The sequence below is a fragment of the Podarcis bocagei genome, assembly GCF_964188305.1.
Source record: "Podarcis bocagei genome assembly, chromosome: 4".
Classification (NCBI taxonomy): Eukaryota; Metazoa; Chordata; class Lepidosauria; order Squamata; family Lacertidae; genus Podarcis; species Podarcis bocagei.
Window position 1 is genome coordinate 6,606,885 of NC_138128.1, and position 25,955 is coordinate 6,632,839.

General features: G+C 43.0%; 1 protein-coding gene and 2 long non-coding RNA genes across 4 annotated transcripts; 2 read left to right on the forward strand and 1 right to left on the reverse strand.

Moving 5' to 3' along the window:
* Positions 1 to 15: 15 nt before the first annotated feature.
* LOC308584976 (cytochrome P450 2J4-like) lies at positions 16 to 25,731 on the forward strand. Of its 2 annotated transcripts, XM_081190389.1 has the most exons (9): positions 16 to 294; positions 4,803 to 4,965; positions 5,400 to 5,549; positions 7,374 to 7,534; positions 11,279 to 11,452; positions 19,822 to 19,963; positions 23,097 to 23,284; positions 23,859 to 24,000; positions 24,992 to 25,731. In XM_081190389.1, exons 1-9 carry the CDS (start codon positions 124 to 126, stop codon positions 25,177 to 25,179), a joined length of 1,479 nt encoding a protein of 492 aa, XP_081046515.1. In that variant the 5' UTR covers positions 16 to 123; the 3' UTR covers positions 25,180 to 25,731. The 2 variants fall into 2 exon arrangements, with proteins under 2 accessions (XP_081046515.1, XP_081046516.1); XM_081190390.1 differs by lacking the exon at positions 11,279 to 11,452.
* On the forward strand, positions 5,844 to 6,894 carry LOC308585241. The gene is made up of 2 exons (XR_014007188.1): positions 5,844 to 6,054; positions 6,085 to 6,894. It is a non-coding gene; the product is annotated as an uncharacterized lncRNA (long non-coding RNA).
* LOC308585245 lies at positions 17,439 to 19,811 on the reverse strand. The gene is made up of 2 exons (XR_014007192.1): positions 19,532 to 19,811; positions 17,439 to 18,212 (listed from the first exon to the last, which is right to left on the reverse strand). It is a non-coding gene; the product is annotated as an uncharacterized lncRNA (long non-coding RNA).
* Positions 25,732 to 25,955: the final 224 nt, after the last annotated feature.

Sequence of the window (25,955 nt, forward strand, 5' to 3'; positions counted from 1 at the left end):
ATATAAAAGGCTGTTGGTGAATGAACAGAGAAGGGAAGCAACATTCTATTGGGAAAACTACGTTCCAGTGCATGCTGCTGTACTAGCAAAAGAAATACACAGAGGAAATATAACAACAGGAGAATGGCTGGGATCTTGGAAATTTTGGTTTTTGTGCTGGTATCTTTTCTGGTTCTGCACTTCCTGAGACAACTTTGGTTACACAGACACTACCCTCCTGGACCTTTCCCACTTCCTGTCATTGGGGGCCTGTTGCAGATTGGGAGAATACTTTCACAAGACGTTTTCCTGAAGGTACGTCCACTAGTTGAGTAAGAAGCTGGTTTAATAGAACTGCAGATTATTTTATTTTTAGAGCGATTGAGGAGTAAAGTGTTGTGTTGGTAAAACCTCCTGGAAAATGGAAGGGTGACATTCAGTGCAATTTGACAATTGGCTTAATGGAAATTGTTAGTTAAATATTTGTTCCTCTGTTCATCAAAACTGCAGTTTGTTCTACAGATATTCTGCATGCTAAAGGTAAAGGTAAAAGGTAAAGGACCCCTGGACAGTTAAGTCCAGTTGAATTCAACTATGGGGTGTGGCACTCATCTGCGCTTTCAGGCCGAGGGAGCCAGCATTTGTTCACAGACAGTTTTCTTGGTCATGTGGCCAGCATGACTAAACCGCTTCTGGCACAATGGGACACCATGATGGAAGCCAGAACACACAGAAATGCCATTTACCTTCCAGCCACAGTGGTACCTATATATCTACTTGTGCTGGTATGTTTTCAGACTGCAAGGTTGGCAGGAGCTGGGGCAAATAATGGGAGATCACACCATCATGTGGATTCGAACTGCTGACCTTCGATCAGCAAGAGTCTCGGTGTTTTAGACTACAGTGCCACGTTTGTCCACTCTGCCTACTATAGCAACTTTAAATGTACACATAATAAGTTCAATTAATTGTTTCAATTTTATCATCATAACAAATCTTATCTGGCTTGTTTACATCACCAGTAATCATTTTTACATATAATACCAAATTGATTGGCTGTATGATTAGCCCTGTATTTAATGTCTCCAATAATCTTGTGGGACAAACACATATACATTATTCAGGGATACATAAGAAAAGAAAAGAAAAGAAAAGAAAAGAAAAGAAAAGAAAAGAAAAGAAAAGAAAAGAAAAACTTTATGTATACTTTATCTTGGCTGCAATTTCCTATATATATATATATATTGAATGAGTTTTGTTCTTTTTTTACATATGGAATGCCTTTATATTTGTCTATACAATGTGATATTCTATATATGTATTTGGGGCAAAATGTCTCCCATAAAACAAAATGATCCATATTAAGTAATATATAAAGAATTATAAGGGCTATAAGCACTGGCGGAGGAAGAGGAGTGTGGGGGGAGCGCACTGCTTCCAGCAGCGCGATCCCAGTGGGGTGCCATCCTGGCTGCCCCCCCCCTGCACTGGGCACCATGTCCCCAGGACGCGCACCAGCCCCACCCCCGCCTGCTCTCCACTCCCCGGTGCAGGAGCATGAAGCTCTGCCACTGGCTATAACAAACCCTCCCTGGATTCAGAAAATCTTATTACCAGACAGCTGCTAATCTCCCTTTCTTGGGCAAGGTTCTTCTTCTTCTTTTTTAATAATTGGGCGAGATTCTTGAGCAGATGGTTGTGGATCAGATCTAGGCTCTCCTGAAAAAACACACACACCAATTTTCTAGATCATTTCAATCGGTGTTGTTTCAGATCCAGTTTTGGCACAGAAACAGCTTTAGTTATCCAGTATGATAACCTCTGTCAGGAGAGAGACAGGGGTAATGTGTCCATATTAATTCTGCTTAACCTCTCAGCACCTATTAATACCATTGACCATGGTATCCTTTCGGAGCGGCTGTCCGAATTAGGGATGGGTTGCACTGATTTACTGAAGTCCAGTTGAAGTCCATTGAAGTCCAGTCCTACTTCAATGGTCACTTCCAGAAGGTTATGGTTGGAGAGTGCTGTTTGAGCCCATGGAGACTTTAATGTGGGGGTTCCTTAGGGTTTTATTTTATCCCCTGCTTTATTTAATATCTACATGACACCACTGAGTGGGTTCATCTGGAGTTTTGGAATACATTGTCAGCAATATGCTGATGATGCACAGCTCCTTTACATCTGAAGCTGTGGCAGTGGATGTGCTGGAATGGTGTCTTGCCTTGGTAATGGATGAGAGCTCAATCCAGATAAGACTGAGGCTCTGTAAGTGGGTGGTTCCCTAGATCAGATGGATGGGAGGTTGCCTGCTCTTGATAGAATTACATTCCCTCTGAAGGAGTGGACATGCAGGTCCATTCCTGTCCTGTGAGGCTCTGGTGGCCTTGATGGCATGGAGTGTCTTTCGTCAGCTTTGGCTGGTGGCTCAGCTGTACTCCTTTCAGGTCTGGTAACCTCTAGGTTAGATAACTGCAATGCATTAATGTTGGGCTGCCTCTGAAGATGGTTTGGAAACTTCAGCTGGCCAGGTTGCTCACTGGTGCAAGGCAGTTTGAGCAGATAACACCAATCCTGGCCCGTTTGCACGGGCTGCCAATTAATTTATGGGCCCAATTCAAAGTGCTGATTGTGACCTATGACTACAAAAGGAGAAAAGCTGCAGTTTGAACTCTGCCTGCAGGGAAAACACCCACAAGCTTCGCTGTTTGTTGTTTTGTAATAAAACCTTTATTTGATTTGGTTTTACACCGGTCTCATGGTGTCATAGTCTCTGTCATCTGCCGCCAGAGGAAAAAAAACCCCTCTAACATTCTGTTCTCATCCTGAAGCAAAGTTCTTAACCCGAGGTAATATTTATGGGTTAGCGGAGTCTGTAACCTGAAGCGTATGTAACCCGAGGTACTTAAGTGCCAGGCGAAAATGTGGCTGCGTAAGGAACTTACACATGAGCTGAGAGGTAATAATAATAATAATAATAATAATAATAATAATAATAATAATAATAATAATAATTTATTTATTTATATCCTGACCTCCCCAGCCGAAGCCGGGCTCAGGGTGGCTAACAACAATAAAACAGTACAAAAGTACAGCATAAACAACATTCTAAAATCATTCATTCTAAAATTAATTAATTCAAGCCACTGGCAACCATTGGGCCAGAGCTCCGCAAAGATTGCCGAGGGAGGGAGTCAGGCTGTGCCCTGGCCAAAGGCCTGGTGGAATAGCTCTGTCTTGCAGGCCCTGCAGAAAGATGTCAAGTCCTGCACGGCCCTGGTCTCTTGTGACAGAGTGTTCCACCAGAGCGGAGCCACAGCCGAAAAAGCCCTGGCTCTAGTTGAGGCCAGCCTAACTTCTCTGTGGCCTGGGACCTTCAAGATGTTTTTATTTGAAGACTGTAAGTTTCTCTGTGGGGCATACCAGGAGAGGCGGTCCCATAGGTACGAGGGTCCTAGGCCGTATAGGGCTTTAAAGGTTAAAACCAGCACCTTAAATCTGATCGTGTACTCCACCGGGAACCAGTGCAGCTGGTATAGCACCGGGTGAATGTGATCTCACAGCGAAGACCTCTTAAGTAGTCTCGCTGCAGCATTCTGCACCCGCTGGAGTTTCTGGGTCAGTCTCAAGGGCAGCCGCACGTAGAGCGAGTTACAATAATCCAGTCTGGAGGTGACCGCCGCGTGGATCACAGTGGCTAGGTCAGGGCGAGAGAGGTAAGGAGCCAACTGCTTAGCTTGGCGGAGATGGGAAAATGCCGCCTTTGTTATAGCTGCAATCTGCGCCTCCATGGAAAGGGAGGTGTCGAAGATTACACCCAAACTCTTAACGGACGGTGCTGGCACTAATTGCGCCCCGCAAGAGATGGGAGTGCCCGCAAGAAGGGCATGTTTGGTGATGTTATCAGTGGGTGTTCTCAGTTGCCACATGCCCTGCTTCTAATTGCTCCTTGTCTGACCTAGCCCACTTAAATGCATATCTCCAAAAAGACAGAAGAACTATGCAACAAGAAAAGATAAAGGCTGGGAAATTTCAGGGGTTTAAAGATTCACACACCCACTTCTTGCAACAATTGGGCTGCCTTGAAATATACTCTCTGGTGGAAGAATGAGGAAATCCCAATGAAAGAACAGTGGCAAGAAAAATTGATGAGCTATGCATCAGTTTTTGGCTAAATTGACATACAAATTGCGGGACAAGGACAACTGTGACTTTAAGGAAGAATGGGAGCTTTTTACAATTTATCTAAAAAGACAACAAAATGAATCAGACTCCTTGGCAGCTTTTGAATAAACATACACAATTTATTAGTTGATAACATGGTAGATAGATAATGTAAGGATATATATAATTTTATAACATGCAGAGTATAATATGTGCAGTTACAGATAGGTAGCCGTGTTGGTCTGCCATAGTCAAAATAAAAAATTCCTTCCAGTAGCACCTTAAAGACCAACTAAGTTAGTTCTTGGTATGAGTTTTCGTGTGCATGCACACTTCTTCAGAATAATATGTGGTGAGAGATCAGAGAGAGGAGCTGAGGGAAGTTGCTGGGAGGGGGGAGAGGGGGTTTGAAGGGGGTGGGGAAAAAGGGGGGAAATAATAAGATATGTTTTGATAATTTGTTATGTTGAAATTGTTAATAAAAACATTTTTTAAAAGAATAAGAATTATATTCTCTGGTAGTGAGGAAGAAGGCTTTGCCACTAACTAGCTCCCAGAATGCCTGTCACGGTGGCAATGGGCTGTAGTCACAAAAGCTTGTAATAATCTGCTATGTTTTAACCTGACAGTTCTCTTTTCTACTTTGATGCTAATGGCAGCTGGCTAAGCAATATGGAAACATTTACACTATATGGATCGGACATCGACCTATGGTAGTACTGTCTGGATTCCAAATGGTGAAAGAAGGCCTTACAAACCCACCAGAAGTCTTGTCTAAACGACCAGTGACCCCTTTCCTGGAAGCTGCACTAAAAAAAAAGGGTAAGTTGTTGAGAAGGCTGATGGGTTTTGCTGGCCCTATCTCCAGAGAAGAGTATAAAGTCGAAATCTGAATATGCCCATCATATCCATGTGACCACTTCAATAACATTATGAACACAAATAATCATGAATGCACCATTAAAAGGATATCTGGAAGGATCCTGTGTGCTATATTGAAATAAGTTCCAGTGCTTGAAGACAAGATTGAGTGATGGCCTCTTAGGCATTTTCTGAAGAGTACAGTGCTGGTGAATATCACTTTACTAGACAGATTCTGTTCCAGTCTTGCAGTTCTTAGGTTGTGAAAGAATGGCATCTCTGAAACACACAGCTATTATCTGCACTAAATTTGGTCTCATCTTGGTTGACTGACAATTTTAAAAATATGGCATTTTTGTGAGTAATGTTTTCTCATTGATTCCTTCCTGTTTTAGGTTTGGTCTTTTCAAATGGTCACACCTGGAAGCAGCAGAGACGGTTCAGTGTCATTACTATGCGGAAGCTGGGTCTGGGGAAGAAAGGCATGGAGTTCCAAATACAAGAGGAAGCCCATTGTCTTGTGGAGGTCTTTGCACATGCAAAAGGTATGTGATATTACCGTATTTACATGAATCAAATCACCCTCCAATCTAATGAACACCTCAGTTTTCAAAACCTTGAAACCAACAAAGTATTTGCTGGCAAATCTAATGTGGTCGGGGACAGAGGGTGGTACTAGGGAGGGAAATGTCGTTGCGCCACTCCTTGGTGTGTGGAGTGCCGCAGGGCGCAATTCTCTCCCCGATGCTTTTTAACATCTTTATGCGCCCCCTTGCCCAGATTACCCGGAGCTTTGGGCTGGGCTGTCATTAATATGCTGATGACACTCAGCTCTATCTGCTGATGGATGGCCACACCGACTCAGCCCCGGACACACTGACCAGATGCTTGGAAGCTGTGGCTGGATGGTTTCGTGGGAGCCGATTGAAACTAAATCCTTCGAAGACAGAGGTTCTATCGCTAGGTCGGGATGGCATGGGGATGAGGGACCAACTCCCTTCTCTTGCGGGGGCCCAATTAGTGCCATTGCCTTCCGTTAAGAGTTTGGGTGTATTCCTTGACGCCTCCCTTTCCATGGAGGCGCAAGTTACAGCAACAGCCAAGGCGACATTTTTCCACCTTCGCCGCATCAAGCAGTTGGTCCCTTACCTTTCCCGCCCTGACCTGGCCACAGTGATCCATGCGACGGTCATCTCCAGGCTTGACTACTGTAATTCGCTCTATGCGGGGCTGCCCTTGAAGCTGTCCCAGAAACTCCAGCGGGTACAGAATGCTGCAGCGAGGCTCCTCACGGGGTCTTTGCCATGGGAGCATATTCACCCAGTGTTTTTCAAGCTGCACTGGCTCCCGGTGGAGTACAGGGTCAGATTTAAGGTGCTGCTTTTGACCTTTAAAGCCCTTCACGGCCTAGGACCCTCGTACCTACGGGACCGCCTCTCCTGGTATGCCCCACGGAGAGCCTCAAGGTCCATAAATAACAACACCCTAGTGGTCCCGGGCCCTAAGGAAATTAGATTGGCTTCAACCAGAGCCAGGGCCTTTTCAACTCTGGCTCCAGCCTGGTGGAACGCTCTGCCTCATGAGACCAGGGCCCTGCAGGATCTGATTTCTTTCCGCAGGGCCTGTAAGACAGAGTTGTTCCGCCTGGCCTTTGGCTTGGAGCCAATTTGATTCCCTCCCTCCCTCTCTTTCTTTTTTCTTTTCCTTCTCCTCCTGCAATGAGGCTACATTTTAATATTTTAATGTTCCATTATTTTAATGTTGTATTTTATTTTTGTTTTTAAGTTGTAATCATTCATCTTGTTTTTATTATTGCTTGTAAGCCGCTCTGAGCCCGGCCTTGGCTGGGGAGGGCGGGGTATAAATAAAAAATTATTATTATTATTATTATTATTATTATTATTATTATTATTATTAATTTTCACAATACAATTTGGCCAAAAAAGGTGCACATTACATTCGCGTAAATATGGTAAGTAATGATGCTAATACATATCCCAGTTTGCAGAGATCTTTATGCACAATCTCTGCACATTTTGGAATGGAATTTCATACATTTTCACTTTTATTCAAATATTTTTAAAATAGCAATTGATCCTAGCAGCTTTCCAAGATATACAGTGGTACCTCAGGTTAAGTACTTAATTTATTCTGGAGGTCTGTTCTTAACCTAAAACTGTTCTTAACCTGAAGCACCACTTTAGCTAATGGGGCCTCCCGCTGCCGCTGCGCCGCCGGAACACGATTTCTGTTCTCAAATTGAAGCAAAGTTCTTAACCTGAAGCACTATTTCTGGGTTAGCGGAGTCTGTAACCTGAAGCGTATGTAACCCGAGGTACCACTGTAAATGTAAATGATTTCATTTGCAGGGCAGCCACATGATTTTTCCCTCTCCATCACTAATGCAGTGTCCAGCTTGATATGTGTTTTGGCTTTTGGATACCGATTTTCTCTTGAAGATGAAAAATTCCAAAAATTGATCGATGCCATTGATTGCCTCTTGAAAGATACAAGTACCTTACTTCACCTGGTGAGTAGACTTTTGATTCCCAGAGGCCCTAACTCAAATAAGCATTCACAGAACATTATGGTAGTACTCCTAAATCTTAGGGCTCATCTACACTTCCATTTGTCTTGCAGGTTTCTCCCCATAAAAACCTGCTGTTCACCACTGAATTGGAACAAATGTCAGTTGCTTTTTTTGTGAGTTGATGTTCCAATTCAGTGATAAACAGTGGGTTTTCCTGGGGAAAGTGGCAGGAAAATGAAAAATCATTTGGATCCGTGTCTAGAAAGCAGGACACAAGCAGAAGTGTGCATGAGCCCTCAGAGTACTCGATTCATTGGAGGGAGATGTGGATTTAAATCCGTGTTGGATTTGTATGCCTCCTTCCAGCAACTTCTGCAGCCAAGCTGATATCAAGGAAGGAAAGTCCACAACCTCCTGAGGGTGTCCATTCCACTGTCAAACAGCTCTTACTGTCAGAAAGTTCTTCCTGATGTTCAGTCAGAATCTCCTTTCTTAAAAATTGAAGCCATTGATTAAAGTCCTACCCTATTATTATACCCAGCAGGGTATAATAATAATGATTGCTAATGATAATGATAATAATTAGCACAATTTTTCTAGAAAAAAGGTGCCACAACTCACCATTAAAGACTCCCTTGTTCTCTTACAATGGCAATGGTGCCAAGCTGAGAGGTGACGGAACTGAGTTCCGGTGAGTTTCAGCTGAAAAAGAAGCCCTGGTGATGATGACGACGATTATTATAGGAGAAAACAAGCTAGCTCCATTTTCTATTTGACAGCTACAAATCCACCTGTTACCTCATTCAACTCATATTTTATGAGTTTTGTCGCAAGAATATCATGGGTGACTTTGTCAAAAGCCTTACTGAAATCAAGATACACTATAACCACAGCATTCCCCTGATTCACCAAGCTTGTAATTGCATCAAAAAGAGAAATCAGATTCATTTGGCATGGCTAACTGTTGAGAAACCCATGCTGGGTCTTAGTAATCACAGCATCCTTTACTAAGTGCTCACAGACCAACTGCTGAATGAATGAATGAATGTTGCACTAAACTCTTTGCAACAAAAATGAGCCAAAATGTGAGAATAATTCACCTTAGCACTGTGTCCTTAAGCTTTGACAGTTCACATAAATTTAATACATATCTACCTCACTTTTCTCTGAAGTATTCAAAGAGGCTAAAGAGAAACCAGGAATGAACAAAAAACCCCACAAAGCTTTAGAAGCAATATAATCATAACTGCAACACCTATTAAAAACTTATTAAAATAATATGTAGCAGAATCAGAAGAGACAGGTTAGTTAAGTTCAGAACACAGCAGCATCTATCCATCAACAGATCATCTTCAGAACCATGTTTATTCACTTAAACAGAAAAGTTTGGAGGAACTACCTAGAATGGGTATTTCATGTTTTTGCTGCCACTATGGAAAATTCTCCAAGATTTCTGCCAGCTCCTATATTTCTAATGGTGATGGGACCCAGAGCATCTCAGAGACTGAAGTTGTGGTTCTGAAAGGAGAATACAGCTTTAGGGACCCTGGTCCTGGGTCATGAAGGGCTTAAAAATACGTAACAGTAAGAATGGTGTAAAATGAATGTTATATGAACTGACTGCTGCAGCTGCATTTTTCTACTGGTTAAACATCCCAACCTGTCTTCTAGTGCGGTCCTATTTAGTATGCCCAATTCACTGCCAGCTGAAGTGATGTAAAAGCACTCTGCCACCTGCCACCCGGGAGTAACTCTGGGTCAAAGAGCGCCCACAGACATTCAGCCACAGCCTCAATAATAATCCAGGCCATGATGCTGAAGTGCCAGTCCAGAGGACTTCCGGGTTGGCGCGATCTGGAAATGGCGGATTCCCTCCGAGTTGCGGAGGGAATCGGCTCAACTGAGGACGGGTCTGGCCGCGCCGGCGACGCGGGGACCCTCAAAAACCGCAGGCGCTGAAGCCTGCGGACTGAAGACTCGGTGGGCACCTTAAGCGCCCCCCGATTCACGAAGAGCCTTTTTAAAGGCTGCGGAGAGGATACGGAGGGTGGCGTGGTGCTGAGAGTCGATCGCTACCTCGGTTGAGCGAAGCCGCGAGCCATGACTGGAGAGCGCTGATTCCCTTCCTTGAAATTCGGACTGAAAAGAATAACCCGTGAGTAAAACGGAATTGGACTTTATGAATATTATCCCGTGAATTTGAGACGACCGGGGGGTGTGCTAAAAGGAAGTCCGCACCCCCCCTTCTTGCAGACGATCTAAAGCAACGATATAAGAACTAAGCTGGAGTGCCTACCCTTTGTGGGGTGAGTTGAAAAAGACATTAACTTCCAAGATTTGGCAAAAAGAAATTTTGAGCTGGAGAGTGGAGTGTTGGAAGCTTTCTTTCAGTTGTAAACAACCCCCCCCCCTCCCGGGCCCGGGAGCATCCTGCTTTTGAGCTTGTGGAAGAGGTGCGGAGTTTGACAGCTGTCAAAGCTGTCAAACGGACAATTTAAGTGGAAAAATCGTTATTTAAGATCCCTCTGGATTAAAATGAGTTGCAATTGAGTTAAAATTGTTGGAAACAAAGTAATAACAATAAGTTGGAGGATTGTTGGAGAAAGATTACTAAGTAACCAGATTCCCTCTAGGGGGAATTCTGTGAAATTACAATGGCTGTGGATGGAAAGTTACTAGTGGAAATCGAAAGAATGTTTCATCTGGTGGGAGTCTTACAAGAGCAGAGTCTGGCTATGAATAAACAACTTATGACCTTGACTTCTGGAACAAGCAGCTCTGCTGAATGTATTGAGGACCTGGATGAGAAAGAATCCACAGCTGAATCGGAAATGATATCTAAAGAAGTGGAAGAGACTAAACAAGAAAAAGAGAAAGTAAAGTTGGAAAGTACCAACCAGAAGCTGACATCTGTGGAATATAAACAAGGAGACTTTTGGATTACATCTAACACAAATCTGCGAAAGATGCAAAAGATGAAGGAGGAGGCCCTGGGAGTTTATGGAACACAGGAACTTAAAATAAAGAAATATGATGGGGGCCTCCACTTTGACTTTGACTCTGAAGATGCAGACTTTGTGGAAATTTTCCAGCAGCTCTTTCCAAATGTTCTTGTGGGAAAAGAATATGGTTGGATGGTGACAGAACTTTTTCGACATTCGACGACCGACATAAAGGATTACCAACAAGACCGGCGGAGAGGGACTGAAAGAGACTTGAAAGCCTCGGACGTGAGGAACCCAGGCTAAGAACTGATATTTTGGATATGTACTGGGAAGGGACGAAAACCGGGGATGGGAGGGAGGGAAGAATAGAATTGTAAAAACACTCAAGACCTTTGGGTTTAGTTAATATGACTTTTATTTAAGACAAATTGGGAAATCAATGGAAGAGAACTTGAGTCCAACTTAGAAAAAATTTTCTTTTCTTTATAAAAGAGGTAATTTTAAGATGATTAAGAAGAGAAATACCAATTTGCTGACACAATTCTGGGAATGGGGATGCATGAAGGGGGGTGGGGGGAAGTCAGGGAACAAGGTTAGGAAAAGGATTTTCTGAAATTATACATGTTTTTGTCTTTTGTCTTTTTTGTGTGTGTTTGTCTTTATAAAAGGTGAAAAACCAATAAAAATTTCTATTAAAAAAAAAAATGAAGTGCCAGTCCAAATGAGTTTGTTGACAGACCTTGTTACCAAACCATTTTGTGGTAGTGACTTGTGGTTTTTGCTTTCTCCTCCTCTGCAGCTGTATGAAGTCTTCCCATGGCTCATGAAACATTTCCCAGGGCCTCATAGGAAGTTATTTGCCTCCGCAGACTTGGTACTTTCATTTGCAAAGGAGGAGTTAGAAAGGCACAAAGAGCAACGAAAGGATGAGCCACAGGATTTCATTGATTTCTATCTACTTCAGATGGAGAAAGTAAGCATCCACTGTCAACTCCAGGCACTTGGGGCCTGTCCACACTACAATGTGTGTTTGTGTCTGAGTTCCCACTTACTTTGTGTAGTCCAGATGAAGTTACCCTCAAACAACACCTGTCTTGATTCTTTCCCCCTGTAAATTTGGGTGTACCTGATACAGAGATAATTTGATGATTTAGCTAATTTAGCTAAATAGCTTAGGGTCTTCGTATTTACGGGACCGCCTCTCCTGGTATGCCCCGCAGAGGACCTTAAGGTCCATTAATAATCATAATTTAGAGGTCCCGGGCCCTAAGGAAGTCAGATTGTCCTCCACCAGGGCCAGGGCCTTCTCAGTGATGGCTCTGACCTGGTGGAATGCTCTGTCCCATGAGACCAGGGCCCTGCAGGATTTAACTTCCTTCCGTAGGGCTTGTAAAACAGAGCTATTCCGCTTGGCTTTCAATTTGAACTTAGCCTGATCTTTTATTCCCCTTCCTTCCTCCCCCCTCCACTTTTTATGCAGATTACCCACTCTGGGATCCCACAGCTAATTCTCCCCTGGTCTCCTCGCTGTCCCAAATAGGACTAATTTAGCCAGCTAGCCCTGGTGATCATCTAATGTTTATTGGCTGGATTTCCCCCCTAAATTATTTTTTGAATTCTGAATTTATTGTTATTCACGTTTTATACTGTATTTATGCTGTTTTTTTGTTGCATCAATTAAGTGTTTTAAATTTGTTGTTAGCCGCCCTGAGTCTGGTTTTCTGAACCAGGAAGGGCAGGGTATAAATAAATTATTATTATTATTATTATTATTATTATTATTATTATTATTATTATTATTATTCAAATTTAGCTAATGCTGCAGAAGACAGAATTAGGATTCAAATGACTTTAACAGAGAACATGAATTTCAATAGGGACAAATGTAAGGTTCTGCACCTAGGCAGGACTAACCAGATGAACAAAAATAAGATGGGAGACACATGTGAAAAGGATCTGAGGGTCTTAGTAAACCACAAACTTAAGTCAATAGTGTCAATAGTGTTATACAGCAGAAAAAAACCCTAATGTTATTCTAGGCTGCAACAACAGAAGTATAGTGTCCAGATTAAAGGAAGGAATAGTACTGCTCTACAACAGTAGATTCTATTATAAATTGGGGAAAATTGGGCTCCAAACATCTGGGGTTACAGATTATTTATTTTGGTTGGTTTGGCTGGGTGGATCAATAATCACTTCTTACTACTCCCATATCCATGCCCACTACTTCCTGAATGCTTTACTGTAACTTCTTTTCTGGCTGTGATCATAAATATTTCCAATGGACTTCTGAACAGAGGAATGTATGTCTCTTTTGATTCCTCAGATTTGCACAAAGACAGAAAAATGAGCAAATTTGCAATTTCCTGACTGTGCTTTTGCACACATCTTGTGTGGGCTTTTTTAAAGGGTGTGCATGTACCTATCTGGAAACATACCCTCACTGAGATGAATGAAAAAGCCATATTGTTCCTATATATATCCAAATATGTGCAGGTGTGAACTGCTCTGGTCTTATATGGATGTGGGGGATGAATGGATTAATAGCTAAATAATGCTCAAATATGGCAAGTCCTTTCTTGCCTAAAAGAGAAACTACCCCCGCTAGGTCCAACAATATAAACAGTCTTGCTGCACCATTCAGACACATTCTTGGCCTCATCCATGTCCTTTTTGTGGTGCAACATAAAGCAGGCACAGCTGGTAGTTTAAGTATCTACCTTGTTTGCTAATATTGCTCAGCCAAGGAATCACTGAATTCACGGTTAGCATTGAGCAATGATATCTGCAGGGTTACTAAGATAAATTTCTGGGCCTCTGATATTAAAGTCAGCTACTAACATAAATTGTGATTGAATACACACCACACATTTAAAGAATCCTGAGACTTGTAGTTTACCCCCAAAGAGCTACAATTCTCAGCTTGCATAACAGATCATAGCTGTCAACCGTCCCTTATTTGGCAGGAAACTCCCTTATCCCAGTGCCGTGTCCCGCTGCTGTCCCTTATTCATGATGTCCCTTAAATTTCCTGGGTTTCAAAGGAAGCAGGTCCTCTCCCTCCCTCCTTGCCAGCCAGGGAGGAGGGAGGCTCCAACTGGGTTGCTTGGCTATGTTGCTCACCCAATAAGGAGTCTAAGAACGACTGGGGGGGGTGGAGCTTGCATGCCTTGTGCTGATCAAATCGGCCGCATTGCCTGGGGACTTGCCTTTGCTCAGCGCTTCCCAGCGGAGAGGGTGACACTGGTTTTCCTTGCTGCATCCCCTTTGCCAGGTGGCTGCGCTGTGAGAACCACCGCTTGAGGCTTCATTTGGCTGCTGGCTGGGCTTTCTGCTTTTGGTTTGGAGGGGCTCAGAAGTTGAACATACCTGTGTCCGGAAAATCCCTTATTTTGGCTGCTGATTCCTTATTTTCAACACTGCTGGTCCCTTATTTTCAAATCTGTAAGTTGACAGCTATGGAACAGATTCTTCAGGAAAGTCTCAAGCTGTGGGTTCATTCCCAGTCAGCTTGATTTGATTTGGGTGGTGGGGAGTGGGGGCCAGACAGATGTGTGTTTTTGGATAACCAAGCTACAGAGCCATTCAGAAGCGTAGGAAGTCTGTGACCTACTTTGAGATGCCTTGTTTATGGCATGATCTGATTCAGAAGCATGATAACCAGTGCTTTTTTAAAAAGGGGGTACTCAAGGGTCCGCAGTACTGGCCCCTCTTTTTTGTTGTTAAAAAAGTGTGGCACTTACTGTAACAACTTCACGGTGAGTACCGGCACCTCTTTTTCTAGAAAAAAGTACAGATGTTAATGTTTCCGGGATCACCCCAGTTCAAATTGTAATTTGGGGTACACAAACTGCCAATGCAAACCACTATTAATGCACTTGGATGCTCATCAACCCACACTGGATTTGTGCAGATGAAGCCACTATCTTTGCACCATCATTCCAAAATTACATGGGAAGAAGCTGACTTGGAAAGGGGTGTGGTTTCCTTTTATTACATTTCATTGTACATGGCTTTTGAAGGGCATTGGAGAGATCCTTTCTTCTTCTTTGGTGATCACTCGTAGCAGAGTAAGATTGTCTCCCATTAACACGGTTTTAACAGTGAGTCTGTAAGTGACTGTGGAGGCCAATTCTGGATCAACATGTCCTTCCATAGTGGGGACATAGGTTTCTGGGCAGGAATCTATTCAAAGATAATTACATAAAAACCTGGAAAGGAATAAAAAGAGATTTAGAAATCTGGAATAAGTTAAGATTATCACTTGTTGGCAGACTATCGGTGGTTAAAATGAACGTATTGCCGGAAATGATGTATCTATTCCAAATGATACCGATAATTGGAGGAATGGGAAGTCTTAGATTATGGCAAAAAGAGATATCCAAATTCATATGGCAGTATAAAAAACCAAGAATTAAACACAAACTTCTAATAGATAAAAAACATAGAGTTAGACTGGCCCTACCTGACCTAAATTTATATCACGGCGCAGTCTGTTTAAATTGGCTAAAAGAGCGGATTGTATTAAAAGATGGTGATTTGTTAGATCTAGAAGGATTTAACCATCGTTATGGTTGATATGTGTATTTAGCTTATGAAAAAGGGAAAGTACACAAGGGATTTATGAACCATTTCATAAGGAAATCATTATATAAAACATGGGCAAAATATAAGGATCTCCTAGAACCGAAAACACCATGGTGGGCATCACCTCTAGAAGCAATCACAATAAAAAAGAAAAATATGGAATTAGAATGGGCCACATATAAAGATCTGATTGAGGAAAAAGATAATAAATTGGTAATTAAAGATTATGAGGAAATTAAACAACACCTTACGGGTTGGATCCAATACCATCAATTGCATGAAGTGTTCAGGACAGATAAGAAAAAAGGTTTCTCAAATGAAACTTCATTATTTGAAAAAGTGTTATTACAAAACCAAACCTAGGTAATATCAAAAATGTATGATACATTAGTGGAGTGGGAGGTCAAAGACGAACAGGTCAAGGAGGTAATGATCAAGTGGGCTTTAGATACTGGGAAAACCATTAACCTAACAGCATGGGAAGAACTATGGAGAAAGAACTGGAAATTTACAGCCTGTGAAGTACTGAGGGAAAATCTAATTGAGATGTTTTATAGATGGTTGTTGTTGTTTAGTCGTTTAGTCGTGTCCGACTCTTCGTGACCCCATGGACCAGAGCACACCAGGCACTCCTGTCTTCCACTGCCTCCCGCAGTTTGGTCAGACTCATGTTTGTAGCTTTGAAGACACTATCCAACCATCTCGTCCTCTGTTGTCCCCTTCTCCTTGTGCCCTCCATCTTTCCCAACATCAGGGTCTTTTCCAGGGAGTCTTCTCTCCTCACGAGGTGGCCAAAGTATTGGAGCCTCAGCTTCACGATCTGTCCTTCCAGTGAGCACTCAGGGCTGATTTCCTTCAGAATGGATAGGTTTGATCTTCTTGCAGTCCATGGGACTCCCAAGAGTCTCCTCCAGCACCATAATTCAAAAGCATCAATTCTTTGGCGATCAGCCTTCTTTATGTTCCAGCTCTCATTTCCATACATCACTATTATAGATGGTACTTAACACCTACCAAAATAGCTAAAATGTATAAGACAAAAACAAATCTGTGCTGGTGGTGTGGTAAAACAGAGGGAACACTTATACATGTTTGGTGGACCTGTAAAAAATCAAAAGCTTCTGGAACTTAGTATATGATGAGCTTAAAAAAATGTTTAAGTATAACTTTATGAAAAATGCAGAAGCTTTTCTACTAGGGATAACGGACACAGGTATAGCAAGAGAAGATCAGAAAATACTCCTCTATGCCACAGGAGCAGCAAGGATCCTAACTGCTAAAAACTGGAAAAAAGAAACTATGCCAACAAAAAAGGAATGGCAAGAGAAACTGTTAAGAGTATATTGAACTGGCTAGATTAACAGAGGCAATTAGAGATCACACTAGACAAGAGTTTCAAAAAGCATGGGGAAAATGCAGAGAATACTTCACAAAACAGTGCCCTAAAATACATACCTGGACTTGTTTCGATTAATGTCTGCAGGAGACTTTGTGGATATTTACGTTATAATTAGAAAAATCTTAATAATTATTCATAAAGGAAACAGTTTATAAGAAGTAAATAAGGAGGCAAGATACAGGATAAAGGAAGTCTTTTATTTGGTTGTTTGTATTGTTGAATGTTATGCTCATTGTATGTTATGTTCATGTTTATTGAGGGTGGATTTCTGGGGGGGTTATGTTAGGTTGTAAATAAAATTTGGGATTCAGGGAGAGTTGCCTGGGATATTTTTAAGAGACAGTTTGTTAAGATCCTTGCAATAATTTTGCCGGCTGCAGCTAATAAAGAAAAGCCTTGAGATTGATAATTTTGGCAGCCCTAAAATCTGCAGGGATCTCCTCTCTCTCCCAGATTTTTTCAATGAGCTTGTGAAGTTGTTGTACAAGTTCAATTCCACCCACTTTGAAGACTTTGGCAGGTATCCCATCAGGTCTGCTGGCTTTGTTATTTTTCATGTGATTAATAGCTGTACACAACTCTCCCAGATTTGGAGATACTGCAAGCTCATCTCTAACTTGTTTTTGCGGAATTTTTGGGAGGATCCCAGCAGCTACAGGGGAGTTGCGGTTAAGTTGGTAATATTATTTCCAGTGCAGTGCAATAGCTTCTTTATCTTTTAGAAGTGTGGTACCGTCTGCTGAGTCTAGGGGCATATGCCATGATTTATTGGCCCATAGATGGTCATCGTGGCTTTAAAGAAACACTGTGCATCACGAGTGTCAGCTAAGTGCTGGATCTCTTGAGCTTTTTTAATCTACCATGTGTTTTTTAGTTCCCTGGTTCTTCTTTGAACCTCAGCCTTAGTGTTGACATTGGGTTTTTTTCTTAGTAGCACAGTTTTTATCTCTTTGCCATATCTGAAAGGCCTTCCTTTTCTTTTTGTTAATAATGCGTTCAATTTCACTGTCATTTTCATCAAACCAGTCCTGGTGCTTCTTTGTTTGGTATCTAATAGTTTGTTTACAGGCTGCAATAATGGATGTTTATAGCTTGGTCCAGTGTTCCTCAATGTTATCAGGGAATTCCAAAAGCAGATGGTCCTTAAGAATCGTTTGGAAGCAGTCCCACCTGATAGGCTCTTGAAGGGCTTGAGTGTTCATTTTGTGCCTTCATTTCCTTCCTTGAAGCCTGCGTTGAGGTATAAGCTTGATAGCCATCATGGAAAGTATTAATCAGTGCTCTGTTCAGCAGTTGTCGGCACTTGTCATACCTCTGGTAAGGAGCACATTATGGTGATCTTCAGCTCGGAGAATTACATAGTCTAAGAGGTGCCAGTGGTTTGACCAAGGATGCCTCCATGAAGTTTTAAAGTTATTTTTCTGTCAAAAGGGTGTGTTGGTAATAACAAGGTTGTGTACTGCACATATCATTAAAAGTAAGATTCCATTCTGGTTGCTGTTACCAATTCCTTCTTTCCCATTAGTCCCAGGCCACAGATCAAAATCTTGCCCAACTCTAGCATTAAAATCACCCTCCTTAGGCATCTCTGATAATGTCTTCATCGGCATCCAGTGTTGGTGCATAAGCACTTAGAATAGTAGCCTGTTGGTTTTGGGCAAGTTTTATTTGAAGGGTTGAAAGTCACTCATTAATACCACTAGGTATTAAGATAAGAGCTTCACAAAATCCTTCTTGATAGCAAAGCCTACTCCATGTATTCAACGTTCTTGTTCAGGTAGACATTTCCAAAAGAATGTGTAGCCTCCTTTTTCTTCCTTCAGTTGTCCCTCACCTGCTCTTTGAGTTTCTTGAAGCGCTGCAATATCAATGTTAAAACATCACATCTCTCTTGCAATGATGGCACTTCTGCGTTTGGGAGGCTCCTTATCTGTACTATCCAACAAAGTCTGTATATTCCATGTTCCAAAGTTCAATTGTCTTTTACGACCGCTGGGTGGTGACCCCACTGGGCATGGTAACCCAGTCATGGAAAAAGGGAGGCAGACTATGTTTAGGGCACTTTTTCTAGCCCCTCCCCCTTTTCAGGGTGAACAGAGTGGATCCTAAGTAGGGCTGCTTAGTCATGGATACAGTTGCTGAGCTGCTCAGCAACTGTATCATTTCTTGTGTCAGAACAAAGGAATCTGTATCCAGTGCCCATGTTCATGATTAGGGGCTTCCTGCCCCTGTTACCATTTGCTGGCTGTGGGACTTTTTTTGGGTTTGGGTTTGGGATGGGTTTTGGGGAAGATGTCTGTGCGTGAATTTGCTTTATGGATGTAAATCTGTGCATGCTGACCAACGCAGTCTTTGCAGTAAGGCTCTGTTCCGATGGCATGAGTAGTCACGACTACAGGTAGATTCTTATCTGCTGCAGCCTTCATCCGCCTTCACAGCCATTGTGGCTGCTTGTTATCTGCTTGTTATCATCCGCCTGTTCTGCCATTGAGGACTTCTTGGATAATTTTTTGTCTAGTTCCTCCCCTTTGAAGTTACCGCCTTGGGTGACCCTGCTGGGAGTACGAGACTCCTGACGGCTTCACTCACAAGGGTCATAGGACTGTGCAAGCCCACTGACCACAACAAGGTGATGATCCAACAAGTGAGGATCCTTTCCTATACCCTTTACAATGCCATGTTATGAGTTTGAGGGGGAGTAGACTGAATGCCGATACCCTTCTAATGCCTCAGCCCTCCTTCTAATTCTTGGAATAGCCAGACCAGCTTCCTGGTGAGAAAATGGGTGGTTAAGGTAACATAGGAAGTGGGTCTGTGCAAGATGGGAAATGGGTGGGGGGCCCTCCTCCAACTCACAGGTTGTTAGAAAGGCAAAGGCAGGATTGGGAGCGGAAAGTGAAGTGATGAACTTGAATGCTAGAAGCAGCAAGCTGGAAAGCGAGAGAAACAACAATGTTTGATTTGAATCCAAGGCTGTGGCTATGGGGAAAACAAGGCCATATTGGGGTGCTGGTGCTGTGAATTCCTCCACTGTAGGCTCAGGCTGTATATATGTGTAAGTAAAACATGTATCATAAAAACACCACAGTCTCTGTTATGCCTCATTCCAAAGGAAACATGAACCCTGGGTAAGTGCCTGGAACTCTTGGAATCTTGAACCACTTGGAGATTGGGGTGGCGAGCAATAGGCATTTTAGATGACTATTCCAGTCCATGACTGTGTGAAAGTATCTTCCTACAAAGTTACCTGTAAAACAAAGTATTAGGTGTTGCGCTAGGAAGCCCCCCCCATCAGATAGATTTTATGTGGCCTGCAATTAATTCCAACATTTCACCTTTTCCATTATCATCAACAGAGCAAGGATGACCCCAACTCTACCTATGATGAAGACAACCTGGCAGAGTGTGTTCTTGACCTCTTTGTCGCAGGGACAGAGACGACTGCTGCTACTCTGCAATGGGCACTGCTCCTCATGGTGTCTTATCCAGATGTTCAAGGTGAGGGAGAACTTTGCAATGGAAGCAAGCACCTCCCTGGATCCCTGTAGAGAAGAGCTTACTTGCTTATTAGTAGCTGATTGTAATTCTTCCAAAGTTTCATAATGGGTGGATGACAGATATTTGTTCACAGTTGCACCCAAATGGTACAAGCCTTCCTCATGGGGTGTTACTCCAGCCCCATAATCATTGTGTGTTGCCTTTTTCTGAACCTTTTTAATAAAAGTAGTTAGTAGTTAGTATGATGGAAATAGGCAACTCACCCAAAACCAGTTTCTCTGTTGTGAATGTGTTTTCTTGTCTTTGTGGTGACTGTATTGTTTTGTTTTAAGATTGCTGGACTTCTGGTTCCAAACAAAATGTTTTACTATTTCTTATAAAGGTAAAATGCTGCTAGGCATAATACTGCAAGCTTAGGTGTTGTTTACTTCTGCTCAGTCACCAAGATCTGCTGACTTGTTTCATCTAGTTTTGACTAACATTTGCTCTCCAGTCCTTAGAACAAACAGTGACCTATTTCCACAGTAATCAAGAGATCATTCCAAGAAAACTGGGAACGTTGTTTGATTCCAGATTTTCTAGTAACACGAGGATTTCCTCACAGAGAAGCATAGAGTGTGCCATTTCCTAGTTCTATGTGGAAAAAAATGCATAAAATACTTTTGTTTTGGGCTATTGTTTGGCATTTAACCTCTAGGCCCCTCTATATCCCAGCAGACTCCAGAAGAGAGGCCTGTCTTCAGGGAAAGGGGATTCTGCCCAGTCTTGCTGACAGGCTGGTAATACACAAAACCCCTATAAAAAGAACCCCTTCAGAAACTTGGGAAGGGGATGTCAGTGACTAGAATTCATTTCAGCGTTGGTCTGCTTCCTAGATATGCTGCAGCTCCTGGGCAGCATCTGCTTCGCTCTCAGAAATGGGAGGATAGGCAGCTTTGCCAAGAGGGGAAGCCCCCATTTTGTCCTTGCCTCAAGGGATAGCTGCTAAGGATAGGAGGAACACAGAGCTGCCCTTCCTTTCCCTTCTGTGGTCGCCTCAGTGCTTGGTCTTTTGTCAGCCACTAACTCTTCTCTTCAAGAGGGAAGGGAAGAGGCAGCTGCTTTGGCAGAAATGACTGGCAGAATCCGAGACCAGGGAGAGGAGTCGGTGGAAGAAGACTGGAAGAAATTTAAAGACTACTTGCAGAAATACTGTAAAATCAATGAATGTTAAAATGATGTTGGATTGAAAATAAGTGGTATTGGTAAAAAGATTATCAAGAATATGCAAATATGGATTGATAATGGTTGAAAATACATAGTTATAATAGGTTAAGATATTGAGTAAAGATAATGATAGAGGGTAAGGATTTGCTGAAAGGATTTTTAAACGGGAATACAAAAAGGGGAGGTGTGAGGAGGTCAAGGAAATAAGGAAATGAGTTGAAAGATTATTGAAAGATGGACTTATTTTTAAATCTTCTTTTTCTTTTTTCTATTTAGTTATTAGTTTTCTTTTCTTTTCTATACCCTTCTTTATGTGTGTGTTTTTTTAGTTTGTTAAGTTTTGTTTTACGTATGAAACTCTATTTTGTAAACCTATGTTTTGAGTAAAACCTTAATAAATATTTCTGGGTGGGAAAAAGGGAAGAGGCAGCTGCTCTCTCAGGAGAATAGGGAGCCAGAGCTCTCTAGAATCCCCTCATTATACTTAATTCCTAACAACCATTTTAAGTACCACCACAAGGAGATGCTGGTTTCCCCCCTCACACTCCATCCACTGGGAAGTAACGCCCCCCCCCATATGAACCCCCAGTTAACCAAGAGTGCTACTAATTTTCACTCAGTCCTGCTGTTAGGCTGTTAGCCATCCTTCTCCCCTTTCCTGCACTGTCTCTCTGAGGCACTGAGAGGAAAAGGCAGGCCAGAGTGACCAGGCTGCTGCTGGTTACATTCCTGAGGTAAAAAAAAGTGAGGAGAGGCCCCAGAGGACTCTGTGGGGCACCTTCACTCCTCCTTTAGTATCTGTGGGCTCTAGTTGTGGCCAAATGCCATTTTGCTGCAGCAAGCTGCTTAATCCCTGCTACTCCTGCCACCTCCTTGGCGTTTTTTACATTGCATCCAAAGATGGCAGCAGCAGGAGGGTTGGTTGGCCCTCAATCTGACTCAGGAGTGCCATCGCCAGCTTTCCTCCTCTGCAACATCTTGTGCCTGCTTTGCAGATTTCACCACAGAGGTGTTTGCCTTGGGGTATGGCTGAGCAGGGCACAGTGTGGGTTGCCATTGTGGCCAAGCAACCACTTTGCCAGGAGGAAGACAGGGGGAAATGGGCAGCCATAGAATTGTGCTAACTAGCCTCCATGCACTGGCTGGAATCCTGTTTTGTGTGGGAGAGAAGCCAGGCACTGAGTTTCAGTAAGGGCAGAACTGAGTGGGTGAAAGAAACATTTGATCTGGCTCCTGGTGAAATAGTCTTCCCAGAGAGTAAGGAACTCCCCTCTGAATTAAGGAACTCCCCTGGCTGCTGCTGAGTCAGGGCCAGGGTCCATCCAGCTCAGTATTGCCTACACTGGCTGCCATCAGCTCTCCGGGATTCCAGGGAAGGAACATTCCCAGCCCTACCTGGAGATTCTGGGAATTGAATCACAGACCTTCTGCATGCAAAGCAGATGTCCTATCCCAGGGCAATAGACCTTTTCCACATGCTGCATTCACGGTATTTAATTGTTAACTTCTTATTTTCAGGGTGCTGCCAGCATATACCAATGAGCCTCACTTAATATACCAGGGTCTTTTCACCCCAGTGGCGTAGCGTGGGGGGTGCAGGGGGGGGCCAGCCGCACCGGGCACAACATCTGGGGGTTAGGGTTAGGGGGCGCAAATCCACGGTTGAGGGGGCGCAAATCCACGGGTTAGGGGGCGCAAATTACTTGCCTTGCCCCGGGTGCTGACAACCCACGCTACGCCACTGTTTCACCCCACCATATACAGCTTGATTGTCAGAAGTTTCTCAGATTTAATAATAATAATAATAATAATAATAATAATAATAATAATAATAATAATATCTTTATTGTCATTGCCCCCTTCGGGGACAACGAAATTAAACCAGGGTATTTTAAAATAAAGCTTCATTTCCCACTTTTCACTGCAGATAAAATCTACAAGGAGATGGAAGATGTTTTAGATTCCTCCCTTCCCATTTGCTATGAAGATCGAAAGAAACTGCCTTACACCAACGCGGTGATGCATGAAATTTTGCGTGCAAAATATCCCTTATTAGTTGGGATTCCCAGACTAAATGCAAAGGATTTGGAAATGCATGGTTTTCATGTTCCAAAGGTACAAGATAAGGCAGCAGTTGTATATTCTGAGAGCAAAGAGCACTTGAGAGTGGCACTTTAAATGCACATATGCAGCACAAAATCTGAGGGAGAAGGATCTCCCCTCTCCCGAAAAGAAATCTGAAGATTAATAACCTGAAAGTTAATAAATTCTATTATGAGAAATACATGCTATCTTCTGATGCACCAAATCAGGATTTGAATCAAATATTGTGCTTATTGACTGTATCTCTATACAGTGGAATCTTGGGTTGCTAACGTGATCCGTGCAGGAGGCACATTCACAACCCGCGCAGCGCTGCGCCTGCGCAGGTCGCAATTTGGCACTTCTGCGCATGCACAAAGCGCAATTTAGCATTTCTGCGCATGCGCGAGCGCCGAAACCCAGAAGTAACCTGTTCCAGTATTTCCGGGTTCGGTGCGGTGCGCAACCCGAAAACACATAACCTGAAGCATCTGTAACCCAAGGTACCACTGCATGTGAGAAATGTGTTAAGATTTGGGGCAGTGAATGGCAGAACTGTTTTCTGCTGTTCCGGATGCATTCTGAGACAGCTGTTTCTTCTTTTCAGGGGGCATTTGTTGTTCCAGATCTGAACTCTGTTCTTGTCGATCCCACGCGATGGGAAAAACCTGAAGAGTTCAACCCATGCCACTTTTTGGACAAGGATGGAAATTTTAGGTCTAGAGAAGAATTTTTGCCATTTGGAGCAGGTAAACGTAGAAATAATTTATGGTCATGTTTAGCAGCTTGTTTCAACAAACTGATGGTCAATGTTGATTAAACAGAGTGAGGGACATGAATGGATCCCCTGTGGTGTAAAAAATCAGGTTGGGGTCATCATAGGTGCCTTCTCACACTGAAGATAGTAGGTGCCTGCAAAGAAGGGCTTCAACTTTGCCCATTGACTTTGTGGGGGCCCAGGCCCACAAATACATTATTGTGAGTGCTGAAGCATCCCTTGCCTCCTGGAGTTAGCTCCAGTGGGGGTCATGGTGTTGAGAGAGCAATGGATTTAGCAGTCTTCTTCCACGCCATTCTTCCAATCAGAATTCTCCTGCCTTATAGTAGGAGTAACTATCCAGATGTTGTTGGGCATACAACCGTTCACTCTGCTGCAAATTGCATCCATAATATTTTTGTCTGTATGGCTACTGCAGGAGGTGATCCCAGAACAAACAGTTGCTCCAGCTTCTTCCCTCTCTCTTTTCATTTCTCTCTCCATTTTTTCTTTTTGTTGTAGCTTCTGCTATCTCCATCACTGTTGGTAGCTGCCACTATTGGCCACCAGGTGTCTGCTCTGAGATTCACACACAGGCAATGTGTGATGGAATGCACTTTGATTATTCCTTCTCTTATGCCCTTCTGGCAGTAGTTAGACCTGCTCCCCCAAAGTACTACATATAGTGATACAACCATGACCTGTATGCTCCATATCCAAATGCTCACGCTGCTTTCAAGCATAGTCTTCCTTTGGGAACTGCAGCCACTCAAGGTCAGCTTCCAGTATTTCCTGGAGCAAAGCCAGGACCCTCAGGATGTCAACACAGAGGATTAAAGGGAGATACTTTGGGAGTAGCTGTTTTCCAGCTTTTTGTTGTTGCTGCTGTGGCTAAAACTACTAGCTGAGCAAACCAGATGAACTGGAGAATAGATGGAGTTGGTTATGACTCACTTGTTGCTTCCCCCTTCTTTCTTTTGCAGGGGCTCGAGCCTGTGTGGGAGAGCAGATGGCCAAGATGGAGATATTCATCTTCCTAACCACCCTGTTGAGGGCATTCTGCTTCCAGCTGCCAGAAGAAGTGAATGGACTCAATAACAAGCCTGTTATGGGGATGACATTGCATCCCCACCCTCACAAACTCTGTGCTATTCCCCGCTGCAGTGCATAAGAAAGCCTATCAAAATAATTACCATGGTTTGTTTATTTATTGCAATAAATTCATCCATCATTCTTTTCCCCTTTTACTGATATTTTGCCCTTGGATCTCTCAGTTCTACTATCACTGGAACAACAAAAGTCTCCTTCATTTGCAGTTTCTGCATACATACTCAGGACTGAATTCTCTCTCTGATCTTACATATTTTTTACTCCGTGCCATTCAAAGATGAAAAGGGAGCCTATTTGTTGAATCTGCTCTATGGTAGTATTTATTTTCTCAGCTTATGAAGTACATTGTATGTTCTCCACTGTTATGTACTGAGATGAAGCCTAGAACAATAGGATCCAGAATGCAGCAGTCTGATTGGTCCGCAGGAGCCACCCAATCCAGTTTCAGGTGGAAGTGAATCAGTGACCTGATTGGCCTGCAGGAGCAGCCTGGAATTAGCCAATCATGCAAATTGTGTATATATAGCTAGATGTTTTGTGTATATATAGCTAGACGTTTTGGGAAAAGTTTCATTCATTGCTACTATGAGCTGAATAAAGAACTTGAAATTCACACTCCGAGTATATTTCACTGGCGACGAGGATGGGATTCTGCTGAGCTGACTGCCACACACAGCACCGCAGCACCACCGCCTGCCGCACTGCTGCATCACACCGTGCATCCAGGCTTCAGCTCCGGGACCCAAGGAATGGCAACAGAAAGCAGCTTCTTGCCATTCAACCCAGCATCAGGAGACTGGGAAGGGTACGCTACCCATTTCAACTTCCTCCTAGAAG